Source organism: Heloderma suspectum, chromosome 3, assembly GCF_057233095.1.
Source record: "Heloderma suspectum isolate Gila_16-S chromosome 3, 16-S_ref, whole genome shotgun sequence".
Classification (NCBI taxonomy): domain Eukaryota; kingdom Metazoa; phylum Chordata; class Lepidosauria; order Squamata; family Helodermatidae; genus Heloderma; species Heloderma suspectum.
Genome location: NC_139460.1, coordinates 225,437,835 through 225,452,251, shown reverse-complemented (window position 1 = coordinate 225,452,251; position 14,417 = coordinate 225,437,835). Strand labels below are relative to the sequence as shown.

The window sequence follows — 14,417 nt, the reverse complement described above, 5'->3', positions numbered from 1 at the left end:
TTGCTCCTGCATTAAAGCGAAAGTGCACTTTAAAACTCACTTTAAAGGAAAAAACAAAAGGGCTGGAGCAGAGCAGAAGTGGGCGAGGGAGGCAGAGATGAAGAGATGCAAAACTCGTATATCATCCACTGGCTCTCTACTCCATTTCTTCCCTGTATAATTATTTCCCCTTTAGCGCATTGTCCTGCTTTGTATGGGCGTGTGCTAGGGGGTGTTACTTCTGAGTAAACTCATTGGCTGTAAAGTTGCAAACAAAGTGAAGCCAATAGCGTGGAAACACACCCCTGGTAATTTGTCTGCCTGTTCAATTAACTGGTCAAAATCTGAACAGATGCCCATTGGAGATACTATATCTTATAGTGTATTAGCTGATTGGCAATTCTAATGGTGCCCGGATGTTATTACCTATTTGGGAATACTTATTCCCCAAAACATATCTCAAATGATCAAGCTTAATCTGAATAAATTGATTAATGAGATCTCTTGGGATTTAGATAGATAGGCATCTTGAAATCTGAGTTTGTGGGGCAATTATACCTTGGATTGTTTATGTTATACGTGGGATTCCTCTAACTATACCTGGCACATATTTTTTTTAAAAAATCAATGCTTTGTTTCGTACATTTTGGTGGGGGGATCCTCTCTGCCATGGTTATCTTTGAAAAGGGTGCAATTTCCAATTGGAGAAGGTGGGTTTGGTTTTCTGGATCTTGCATTTATATAATTAGGCTTATTCGTTGACTTGTACTGCACTTTGGTCTTTTCTGTTTAGATCAGATTTTCCACCAGTTTGGGAATCTTCTTGTCTGGACTCTGTAAATGGATGGCATTAGGCTGTAGGCATATTAGAGCAGATGGGGTTCCTTCCACAGTTACGGCTGTTAGAGATTGTGGCATATAATGTCATGTCAATTACATTTTGATATATTTTCTCATGCTAAATTGATGCTATGGGGAAATCCAGATTTAAGAATTGGTAACAAAAATGTTTTTGTGGTGGACCTGTAATGCATAAGGTGATTTTTACTTTGGATCAACCAATGGTGGCTGATGATGAGTTTTTGTCATGTCTGTGATTTGCCAGCTACAGCTGAACGGCAGTACTTGCATTGCAACAGTTGTTAGTATCTAGGTTCGGCCCTGCTGCTTTTACAGCTTCAGTGTCTCCCTCGCTATTGAAAGCACTTACTGAGGCCAGTCAGGCAAATTGACTTACAATCCATGTCTATAAGAACTTATTATTGGTGAAGATATGATATACAGAACCATAAGCAGGAATGAAATAGGGAACTGGCTTGTCCCATTTTGCCTAATCAATGGATTGCCTCCTTGGTGTCTGTATCTGATATGTCCATGCATATTAAAAAAATTATTAAGTGAGAACTTTTGTTTCATGTCTTGGACACCACAACTTCTCTTTAATAAGGGTTTGTCTAAGTCTGGTAATTGTTGGAGGTGTAACAGCTAATGCTTCTTTTAAGCATATGTTTTTGCAACACTCAGTAGTTGCCCCTTTTTGGAAGGAGGTCATTATATGGATAAATTTTGTATTGGAACACTCCTTAATATTTACTGAAAGACCAGTTTGAGCTACAAGACCAAATAAAGTATTCCAAAAATACAGTAGTTTAAATTTCAGAAAGCCGATGAATTTTTATGTAGTTTTTCAGCATCCTGTTAGATAAAGATTCAAAATCTAGTCTTTAGTGTTGTTAATCCAACCCTATACATTATCTTGCAATAATGCTGAAAATGATAAATGTTGCTGAATGACCAAGGATTTCACTTGGTGCTCTGCAACCTGAAGAAAAAATAATCTTTGAAGGTCAGGTTGTCTCAACATTATGAGTCACAGATGCTGTTTTTCAACTTATTAAATAATAGAGTTCTAAAGTGACTCTTCACAAAGATCTTTTGAATGCTTTATTTTATAAGCAAAAAAGAGTCTTGTGGTACCTTAAAGGCCAATAAATTTACTGTGAGCTTTCACAGGCCATAGACAGCCTCATTAGATGTGTTGTCCTCAGTTGGTGGATCGATCCCTTCTGTCTATAGATGAAAGTAGGGCAGAGGAAAACTCTTATAGAACTCGTTACTTCACACATTAACAAATATAGTAATTCTCACTCTTTGAGATATATGCTATAAATGATATTTTATACAAGCTGATACATTCAAATCCAAACACTGAAGTGGCATTCCTTTGTTGTGGAACCTTTCTGTTTAAAGCAGAACCTTAAGGTTTTTTGAGAAATCATGAAGTATGCAGGATTCTAGGAACTATATCTATAAAAATGTACAGTGTTGATAAACCCTCAGACAATTAACTGTATTAAAAAGGACAAAACAAGTGACCATGAATTCAACTGCCCAGAACCCTGCTGCTAAAACGATTTGCCAGTTTTGTCACTTGGATAATGTAAAGCCCTTCCTCAAATCCCTATGTAGGTTTATGTTCCCTCAGAACAAACGTCTTGACCTTAGCTTCAGAGCTCTCTACAAGCTTGTCACATCCTATCTTTCGTACCTCCTGTGACCTTCAATCCTGTGACCTTCAGCCCTTACCTCCTGTGACCTTCAATCTGCCAGCTCTACCACCCTCAGTCTCTCAAAGGTGTCCTCTGAAAGGCTACTCGCTCAAAATACTTTCCCCATTCTCTCTTGCTGTTTCTTATTTGGGAACACTTGAACACCTTGTGTGTCACCTTCCTTCAAATTCTCCTTTAAAACTCCTCCGTTGGTATAGTGACCAAGATATTCTCAAGCTATTCCAACAATGTTTCAATTATATTTAATTTTCTTGTTAAAGAGCCTTGCTCAAATCAGGTTTGGATTCATAATACTTTAGTGCAATACTGAAGGTCAGTGTTTAGTAGACTACTTGTTTTTCAATACTATGAAAATTTTAAAATAATCTCACTACACTGTTCAATTTATTCCCTCAAAAAAGTGTTTTGTTTTCCTTTTGTATTTGACAGGTCTTCAAGTCAGCAAAAGGAGCAGAAGATTCTTTGGAATATTTTCCGCACCCTCTGAGGGAACCACTAATACCATACCATCATGCAGCTTGTTGGTGCAAAGGCAACAACTCTTGCATAAAACCATCTACTCAAAGAGTTCCTGAATACCGTGCTACTTTACACAGGACCTCGCTTTCAAATATTATCAGTGGTGCTTTACTAGAAGCAACTACATCATTAGGAGCAAGAAGTGGTACACTAAATATCTTAGGAGGATCAACTGGAAAGACCATGCTAAAAGGTAATTAAGGGAGGCTTAATTTAACATTTAACAGTATGACTGTGGAGGTTGCTAGGATCATATGCTTTCTCCAGATCAGAACTGAAAACTGAATATTGGTGGACCAATCTCTTCGAATAGAATTCAAACTAACATTGGATATTTTAAAAAATTCCATGCATGTTAAAACAATGTTTTTATTTATTTAATTGGATGCCTCCTTTACCTTATGAATGGGTTCAATGTCATGTACATACACATATGTCTTCAATACATACACATATGTCTTGTGTATGTATTGAAAGTGCATGAGTGAACTATTCCTGTTTCTATATAGGCCATAGCACACATCCTTGAGTAGTTTAGAATTGAGTGCATAGGTGTACTATTTCAGAGAGTATCTAGAATGTCTTGCTTTTAGTGGTAGTAAAACACTTGTGTCAACAAAGCGCTGTATAAAGATACTGTGTTTTCATTATGTTTAGATTAGGTAAAGTAGTGGCAGTATGGTTCTGTGATAAAGGAGACCTTCACCTTAATGAGGCTGGAGTTAAAGAGCAGTGTAGGTCATAACTGTTTTGGATACACTCAAAATACATTTCTGTCTCTGTATCAAATAACCTAGATTGTTTATGTTCCTGAAAGTTAACAGGTCTTTTGTCCAAAGATTTATAAAAACAAGGATCAAATAAATACATTGTCCATTTTTAGAACACAGATTGTTAACAGGAAACTGTGATGAATAAACATTATTATATTTTACTATCTCAGTTTTACATGGTGGACTACAGTAATGTGTAAAATGCTGTCAACGTGCTGTGTTCCTGTACTATTTATTTTTGGGAAAATAATATATAGATTACTAATGGTTGAGTTGCAATGACAAATCTTGATAAAATAGTTAAGAGCAGAGACATCACACTGACAGCAAAGGTCCGCATAGTTAAAGCAATGGTATTCCCCGTAGTAACCTATGGCTGCGAGAGCTGGACCATAAGGAAGGCTGAATGAAGGAAGATAGATGCTTTTGAACTGTGGTGTTGGAGGAAAATTCTGAGAGTGCCTTGGACTGCAAGAAGATCAAACCAGTCCATCCTCCAGGAAATAAAGCCAGACTGCTCACTTGAGGGAATGATATTAAAGGCAAAACTGAAGTACTTTGGCCACATCATGAGAAGACAGGATACCCTGGAGAAGATGCTGATGCTAGGGAAAGTGGAAGGCAAAAGGAAGAGGGGCTGACCAAGGGCAAGATGGATGGATGATATTCTGGAGGTGACGGACTCGACCTTGGGGGAGCTGGGGGTGGCGACAGCCGACAGGAAGCTCTGGCGTGGGCTGGTCCATGAAGTCACAAAGAGTCGGAAGCGACTGAACGAATAAACAACAAATTGTTGAGTTACACGTTACATGGGCAAGTCATGTTTCCAAACCTTGGAGTTTCTCCATTGCAAAGCAGGTTGGAAGGAGGCAATTTATAAGAAAAATGGAGGTGGGGTGGAGAAATAACATAACACTTTCCCTCAACATCTTCCCCAGACACATGTTTGCAGAGGAAACAGAGGTCTGGAATAGCGATGGACAAACTGACCCCATCGTAATTTGTAATTTGCTCACCAAGTTAGGAATCCAATATCATAAATTCTGATGAAAGTTCTCTATTTTTATGTAGTATCTTCAAATTTTTGCACATACATGACAACAGAGTTTGGCTGCTTAGTCATTAAAAAAAACCTTTTATCTGCAAATACAACAATAACAAAAAAAAAGAAAAGGCAGGACCACAAAAAAATGAAGGAAAAAAAGGAAAAACATGCCATACAACATATCCATACACAATAATAATTTACACTTGCTGCTGAGTCATGCAGATGGTGCAGGTACAGAAAATATAAATTAACTCATAATCAGTATTGGCTTGTATGAAAATATGAACATTTATTGGATCAAAATCAGGGCTTGTTATATATTTGAGAATTATGAACCTACAAGATTTGACTTACAAACTTACTAATTTCACTCTTTGGCATCATCACTAGTCTGGAACCCTGTAGGTGGGTGGGTGGGTGGGAGAGAGGTTAGTGAATGTATAAGTAACCCCCCTCCTACTATTTTTCCCCTGTAAATTGCCCCTTCCTAACACCATTTTGCAGTGGCGAGGTAGCAGCTGGAGTTTGGTAACACAACTTGCCCACTTAAAGTGTCATTCCAGTAGTAGCACTCTGTTCCCAAGCTTCTCTTTCCCTTCCATTTCCCTTTACTTACCTGTACTCAGTGCTTTTTTATTAATGAGTATTTCATTAAATGGACTTGCATTTTTATTATGTCAGGCGTGGGGAACGTGTGGGCCCCAGGGCTTTCCCTTCCGGATCGCCACCTTCTCACCAGGCCTCCTTCCCTCTCAGCAGGCCCTCTTTATCTGCTGCTGAGTTGTAATCTCCCATCAGCTCTCCTGTTTGGAGATTACAGGTTTTCTGTGCTCTCTAGTGAGAAAAGGAGCTCCCACAGCATGGAAATGCAGCAAATGGTCCATAGAGGGAGAGAGCAATCTCTCTGTCCATGGGCGGTTTCCTGCATTTCCATGCTGCACAGCCATGCAGCATACAAATACAGTGACTTGCTCATGGGGGAAGAGAGCAATCTCTCTTTCAATGGGCAGTTGCTGCCTTTGTGTGTGTGTGTGTGTGTGTGTGTGTGTCTGTGTCCAGACACAAGCACATAGCAGGCTGCATGGCAGGAGTGGGGGTGGCCCCACCAACCTTGGGTTGTGGCCCCGCCAGCATGTGGCCCTAATGTGCTTGCCCAGAACCAATATGGCCCTTGGGCCGAAAAGTGTCCCCCACCCCTGTATTATGTATATATTAAGTGTATTGGTTAAATATACCAAATATTTGAGGAGACAGCCTTACAGAACTTAAAATATTTGTTTAGTTTGTTTAGTGATACATTTGTCAGTTGTTTTGTTTCTAACACTGTGATCAAAGAAAGTGATTGTTTATTTTTCGAATAGTCTTGTCAGCACTTCACACTATGAAAAGTGATCTGCTGTGCAGTGCTATCATTCAAACAAATGCCTGCATAAACTTAAAATGAATTGTTAATTAGTAGACTTGAAGTGGCTTCTAATACATTTTGACCAGATCCTTTAAGAGATTCTTACCTACTATAAAGTTTAAGACAAATTTAGTATTATTGACTACAAGATACTTTGACTACATTGGGCACAATCTAAAGTGTGCTTAAGTCCCATTGAGTCTCATGATACATAAACATGCTTACCTGTTGCTCGTGACCAACCCAATTAATTACAAATGCTTTGACTTGGATTCCTTGTAGATTGGATTGCTACTGCTAGTAAGAATGCCTGCCAGCCTATAAATGTAAAATTCCTCTTGTTGGAGTCTTAGTGTTTCAGCTTTTATCTGGGAAGTGGGTAACCTGACCTTTCCGCATGTCTTCTTTGTGGCTTACACAAAGCATGCTAGTTGTGCATTTTGACAGTTTGTAGTTTCAGACTGAGCAGCTGTTGCCTAACAGCTAGAGCGAACCAGTGTAGTGTGTTGTATTTCTCTGCTTTTGGAAGTATCTGCACTTCTGACGTTTTAGAAGAAAACAACAGAAAACAACAGAGGTTTGCTGGTAAGACTGATGGCCTATCGCCTATATGCTAACACCCGATGTCTTTTAAATCTAAAGAAAAAATGTTTTTGAGATGGAAATAATGACAAGTTGCTTTTACTGTCATATACTGTGACCAGTGTACAGATTTCCATGATTAGTCATGGGAAGGCACTCCTTATATATGGATCTTTGCCTTTCTTTAGTAGACTGTGGGTGCACCCACACACTCACCATTTTCTGAAACGCAGCCTAAATGGTTTTAAAAAAAACCTGTGAGTTTTTACTTGCAATGAATATAGACTGACATTGAAATGCAGTAGTAGAATGTGTTTTCTTTCATCTATGTGCCAACATGTTGCACTACTGTAAGTGTAATACTGAATAACCATCTTCTGTGAGTGTAGCTGTCATTGGACATTTTGTTTAGCAAGCTAGTTTAACTACCAGTTTAATTTACTGGTTAGCTTAGTTCTTAAGATAAAGAGAACATGATAAAACATGTTCTGTTTGTCTTAAGAGTAAGCTAACCAATAAATATTGTTCAGCACAATTTCTAAATGTTCGTCTTGCAGATCACAGGGACTGATGTTTGTGGTTGTGGTTCTGTTGACTTCACACTGCTATACTTCATAGTGATCAAATATTCATCCCGTTAATATCTAGTTTGCTGGATTGTGGGCACAAATATTAATATTTGTAGATAGTAAAAAGTCCTAAAGTAAGGATGGGTTCCAACATCACTGGAAGTGTTCATTCTGTCACAATCACTGATTCAGCTTAGATGTCATGTTTTCAATTCTCTAAACCATGATTTGGAGCATAAGGAAAGTGCCATGGCCATGCACTGCCTTGTGTCTCTCACATGCCAGGTAATTTTGGATTGGCTCTCACCAAAATTTGCTCTATTTGGGTGTTATACCAAGCTATGGTTGTGTAACCTGTGGAATGGAGGGTGGAAGAATCCACACAAAAGGGAAGTTAGAGGGAGGGGAGGAGGGAGCATATGATCATGCAGTATGTTCTTAATCTTCCAAACCATGCAATGAAGGATCAGGAACAAGATGTCTGAACTGAGTCACTGGCTGGGTTTACACACAGTGGTAACCCAGGATTTTGGAGAGTCACTATATAAGCTTAATTACATAGCTGTTTTTCTTACAGAATTATTGGCTCTGTCTTTGGGATTCCAGAAAGATGGCTAATAATAGCTGTCTGGCTTTAATACTTGAATGGCATGATATAATACTTATATAATATTGCAAACAGGTGTCATTATGATAGGAGATTGTAAAAATGGTGCTAATTTAAGAGATTTCCTTACTAGAGTTCTTTTAATTTGTTTGCATGGGAAAAAGTAATCTCAAATGGGACAGCTAAGTACTGTTCTAGTCTCTTCTTACTGGTGCAATAATGACTTAAATAGTAACCTACTAGAAACATTTTAAAACATTTTATTGTATTTTTACTCTGTTTTAATTCTTGTAAATTGGCCTAATAATTGGAAATTGATAGACGGTATACAAATCTGTTAACTAAAGTTTTATTTTCCAATAAAATAGTTTGCATGTCAGTTGAAATGCCACTATAATCTTCCACTATACTCAGTGAGGGGCAAACTCACATTACCCACTATTGCATCTAATAGTGCCCAAACATTTTTTAAAATACACCCCCACCCTGGGAGTAAAAAAACAAAAACAAGGGGAGGGGAGACTTTGGAGCAGAAAAGTGGTAGAGGAGATACTTAAATCCCTTCCTGCCCACTGTTTCTCTGCTTCAGATTGCTGTTGTTCAGTCGTTAAGTCGTGTCCAACTCTTCGTGACCCCATGGAGCATAGCACGCCAGGCCTTCCTGTCCTCCGCTCTCTCCTGGAGTGTGCTCAAGTTCATATTCATTGCAACGGTGATGCTATCTAGCCATCTCATCCTCTGCTGTCCCCTTCTCCTTTTGCCTTCAATCCTTCCCAGCATCAGGGTCTTTTCCAGTTACTTTTCTCATCGCATTAGGTGGCCAAAATATTTGAGCTTCAGCTTCAGTATCTGTCCTTCCAATGAGCAGTCAGGGTTGATTTCCTTTAGGATTGACTGATTTGACCTCCTTGCAGTCAAAGGGATTCGTAAGAGTCTTATAGAATCATAGAATAGTAGGGTTGGAAGGGGCCTACAAGGCCATCGAGTCCAACCCCCTGCTCAGTGCAGTCAGAGCATTCCTGACAGATGGCTGTCCAGCCATGTCTTGAATGCCTCCAGTGTGGGAGAGCCCACCACCTCCCTAGGTAATTGGTTCCATTGTCGTATTGCTCTAATAGTCAGGAAGTTTTTCCTGATGTTCAGCCGGAATCTGGCTTCCTGTCACTTGAGCCCATGATTCCGTGTCCTGCACTCTGGGATGATCAAGAAGAGATCCTGGCCTTCTTCTCTGTGACAACCTTTCAAGTACTTGAAGAGCGCTATCATATCTCCCCTCAGTCTTCTCTTCTCAAGGCTAAACATGCCCAGTTCTTTCAGTCTCTGTTCATAGGGCTTTGTTTCCAGTCCCCTGATCATCTTTGTTGCCTTCCTCTGAACCCTCTCCAGTTTGTCTGCATCCTTCTTAAAGTGTGGTGCCCAGAACTGGACACAGTACTCCAGATGAGGGCTAACCAGTGCTGAGTAGAGGGAAACTAGTACTTCCTGGGATTTGGAAGCTATGCTTCTATTAATGCAGCCCAAAAGAGCATTTGCCTTTTTTGCAGCCACATCACATTGTTGGCTCATATTCAGCTTGTGATCAACAACAATTCCAAGATCCTTCTCGCTTGTAGTGTTGTTGAGCCACGTATCGCCCATCTTGTAACTGTGCATTTGGTTTCTTTTTCCTAGGTGCAGAACTTGGCATTTATCCCTATTAAATGTCATTCTGTTGTTTTCTGCCCAGCGCTCCAGTCTATCCAGATCTTCTCCAGCACTACAGTTCGTAAGCATCAGTTCTTCGGCACTCAGCCTTCCTTATAGTCCAGCTCTCACAGCCATACATTACTACTGGGAAAACCATAGCTTTGATTAGACGGACCTTTGTTGGCAAGGTGATGTCTCTGCTTCTTACTATGCTGTCTAGGTTTGCCATAGCTTTCCTCCCAAGGAGCAAGCGTCTTTTAATTTCATGGCTACAGTCACCATCTGCAGTGATCTTGGAGCCCAAGAAAATAAAATCTGTCACTGCTTCCATTTCTTCCCCTTCTATATGCCAGGAAGTGATGGGGCCAGATGCCATGATCTTCGTTTTTTTAATGTTGAGTTTCAATCCAGCTTTTGCACTCCCCACTTTCACCCTCAACAAGAAATCCTCTTCGCTTTAGATCCTCTTCACTTTCTGCCATTAGGGTGGTATCGTCTGCGTATCTGAGGTTGTTGATAATTCTCCCGGCAATCTTAATTCCGACCTGTGATTCATCCAACCTGCCGTTTCTCATGATGTACTCTGCATATAAGTTAAATAAGCAGGGCGACAATATGCAGCCTTGTTGTACTCCTTTCCCAATTTGGAACCAATCGGTTGTTCCATGTCTGGTTCTTACTGTTGCTTCTTGAGCCTCGTACAGGTTTCTCAGGAGACAGGTAAGGTGGTCTGGTACTCCCATCTCTTGAAGAATTTGCCACAGTTTGTTGTGATCCACACAATCAAAGGCTTTAGCGTAGTCAATGAAGCAGAAATAGACGTTTTTCTGGAATTCTCTTGCTTTCTCCATGATCCAGCGAATGTTAGCAATTTGCTCTCTAGTTCCTCTGCCTCTTCGAAACCCAGCTTGTACTTCCGGTAGTTCTCGGTTCGCATACTGCTGAAGCCTAGCTTGTAGGATTTTGAGCATAACCTTGCTCGCAAGTGAAATGAGCGCAATTGTACGGTAGTTTGAACACTCTTTGGCATTGCCCTTCTTTGGAATTGGAATGTAAACTGACCTTTTCCAGTCTTGTGGCCACTGTTGAGTGTTCCAAATGTGTTGGCATATTGAGTGCAGCACTTTAACAGCATCATCTTTTAGGATTTTAAATAGCTCAGCTGGAATACTGTCATCTCCACTAGCTTTGTTGTTAGTAATGCTTCCTAAGGCCCACTTGACTTCACTCTCGAGGATGTCCGGCTCAAGTTCAGTGACTGCACTATCATGGCTATCAGGGACATTAAGATCTTTCCTGTATAGTTCTTCTGTGTATTCTTTCCACCTCTTCTTAATCTCATCTGCATCTGTTAAGTCCCTGCCTTCTTTGTCCTTTATCATGCCCGTCTTTGCACAAAACGTTCCCTTGAGATCTCCAATTTTCTTGAAGAGATCTGTAGTCTTTCCCATTCTGTTGTTTTCCTCGATTTCTTTGCATTGTTCATTTAAGAAGGCCTTCTTGTCTCTCCTTGCTATTCTCTGGAACTCTGCATTCAGTTGGATAGATCTTCCCCTTTCTCCCTTGCTTTTCGCTTCCCTTCTTTCCTCAGCTACTTGTAAAGCCTCATCAGACAGCCACTTGGCTTTCTTGCATTTCTTTTTCTTTGGGATGGATTGAGTTGCTGCCTCCTGAACAATGTTACGGACCTCCGTCCATAGTTCCTCAGGCATTCTGTCTATTAGGTCTAATCCCTTAAATCTATTCCTCACCTCCACTGTATATTCATAAGGTATATGATTTAGGTCATACCTGAATGGTTTAGTGGTTTTCCCTACGTTCTTCAATTTAAGCCGAAATTTTGCAAGAAGCAGCTCATGATCTGAGCCACAGTCAGCTCCAGGTCTTGTTTTGACTGACTGTATAGAGCTTCTCCATCTTTGGCTGCAAAGGACATAATCAATCTGATTTCTATATTGACCATCTGGTGATGTCCATGTGTATTGTCACCTCTTGTGCTGTTGGAAAAGAGTTTTTGCTATGATCAGCGTGTTCTCTTAGCAAAACTCTATTAGCCTTTGTCCTGCTTCATTTTGTATACCAAGGCCATGCTTGCCTGTTATCCTGGTTATTTCTTGACTTCCTACTTTAACCTTCCTATCCCATATGATGAAGAGGACATCTGTTTTTGGTGTTAGTTCTAGAAGGTGTTGTAGGTCTTCATAGAACCGATCAACCTCAGCTTCTTCGGCCTCAGTGGTTGGGACATAGACTTGAATTACTGTGATGTTGAATAGTTTGCCTTGGATTCGTACTGAGATCATTCTGTCGTTTTTGAGATTGTACCCAGTACTGCTTTTCCCACCCTTTTGTTGACTATGAGCGCTACTCCATTTCTTCTAAGGGATTCTTGCCCACAGTAGTAGATATGATGGTCACTTGAATTAAATTCACCCATGCTTGTCCATTTTAGTTCGCTGATTCCCAAGATGTCGATGTTCAATCTTGCCACCTCATGTCTGACCACCTCCAGCTTACCCTGATTCATTGATCTTACATTCCAAGTTCCTGAACAATATTGTTCTTTACAATTACAGTATCGGATTTTCTTTTCACCACCAGACACATCCACAGCTGAGTGTCCTTTCAGCTTTGGCCCAGCCACTTCACTCTTTCTGTCGCTACTTGGAAATTCCCTCTGCTCTTTCCCAGTAGTATACTGGACACCTTCCGACCTGAGGGGCTCATCTTCCGGCGTCATCTCTTTTAGCCTTGTGATACGTTCCATGGGGTTTTCTTGGCAAGAATACTGGAGTGGGTTGCCATTTCCTTCTCCAGTGGACCACATGTTGTCAGAACTCTCCGCCATGACCTGTCCGTCTTGGGTGGCTCTGCACAGAATAGCTTATGGCTTCACTGAGTTACACAAGCCCCTTCGCCACAACAAGGCAGTGATCCATGAAGGGGCTGCTTCAGATTACCCCGCCCCAAAGCATTCAAAATTAACAGTAACTAGTCTTTAGTATAAAAATGTGTTTTAATTGCATTCAGGGAATCAACTTAAGACAGCTGTGAGTAGAAGCATGCTGAGTTAATAGGTGTCCCCCCTTCTTTTTGTATGCATTGTATTTAGAATGTATTGTATGTATTGTATTTAGAATGCATTGCTAATGAAAGAGGAATAAAGAAAATCACCAGTGTTTTAAAAAAAAAATCGATTTGTATCAAAAATATCAAAAATTAGGACTGTTTTCTCAACTTGGCATCATAGCCAAGACAAAATTAATAACATTAAAGCAAAGAAATGACTTCCTGGCTACTGTACAGCAGCCTTTATAATACACTGTCCATATGCAAGGTTGGCACATGTTTCTGGTGGTTCAAAAATGGCACCATGTAAATGGGGGGTCAGTAGAGGAAGTTGATGGCTGCAGCTTATTGGAGGGGGGGGTTAATTCCAAAATTTGATATCTGAATACCTTCAAATGCATAAAACAAGTGGAATGCACCCTGATCTGTTTAGTTCTTATGCAAAGCTGTGAGATATATTGACTGGTTGTGGGGCCAGATCTTGAATACCAACTCTGGTGGGCCATTGCACTGAGGTACTCACTCCTTTGGACTATCCTGTTGCAGATGCAACAAAGATGCAGGGTATATAAATGAAGTTGCTGGAGAGTAGGATATTCAGTTTTCTATGTCCTGCATTATAGTAACAGAAACACAGCTGGACCTGGCTATAGCTTTTCTTATTAACATCATTATTGATGAAGTAAGCTGTTGCAGTATCATTCAGGATCACTGCATTAGATGCTGATGCTGCAGACTCCCATTGTTTTCTAGATGGTACTGGAAGAAGGAGACAGGTAGATTGTCTTTGCCTCCCTGCACCTTTGAGCGCTGTTACTTCCTGCAGAGTAAGGAAATGTTCATCTTCCACTCATTTCCAGCATGTTCCCAGAATGGGATGGCTGATGATACTTTGGTGTTCTGGTACTCTATATACTTTAGCTGGGTCCTGGTATGGTTAAGCAGCATAGGAAGGGATGATTAGATATTTTGATTTTGAGTAGATTATCTCATCACAAGATGATGATCAGGTATGCTTTATCCTTGGTTACATGCTGCTAATTACAGCAACTTGTGAGCTGCATACATATTACACATAGATGCTCCATCAAAGCAAGAAAAATACTGTTTAAGAATAAGGACATATTTTCTTGTTTTCTGCTGCAAATCTTTATGTTAAACCAAATCGTTGTCTTTTTGCTTCATAACAAACAATGGGCCAAGTTCCAAGTGACCTTCAAAGAGAGTGCCTTTCAAACTTTGCATTATATTGCTCAGTTTTTCCAATATTTTTTTTTCCAAATATAACATTCTCTGCATCACATCATTTATAAAATTAGGTCACAAAACAATTTGACCAAGCAATTTTCAGCTCTGCAGGAAGAACTTGACTTTTACCAGTACTTTTTTAAAAATGTGCAGTTACTATTACTACCCTGCTGTGCCTCATTATCTTTGACTATTGCATTGAACTTTTTGTAATATCCAGTTTGAAAATAGTTGAGTCTGGGTCACAGTTCTATAGGCTTAATCTACACCGCTTTGACTTAATGTTGTATTGGAAGTAATTTAATCATGTGAACAACTTCTTGGTTAGAGCTATTATAACATATATTACTGCTGAAAGCAAG

At 40.0% G+C, this 14,417-nt stretch overlaps 1 protein-coding gene across 1 annotated transcript in view; it reads left to right on the top strand.

Annotated features, from left to right (window-relative positions):
- Positions 1-14,417, top strand: part of PLCE1 (phospholipase C epsilon 1) — a 202,781-nt gene that overhangs the window by 66,720 nt on the left and 121,644 nt on the right. The window contains 1 exon segment of the mRNA XM_084845832.1: positions 2,979-3,261. Coding sequence (XP_084701958.1) covers positions 2,979-3,261 — 283 coding nt within the window.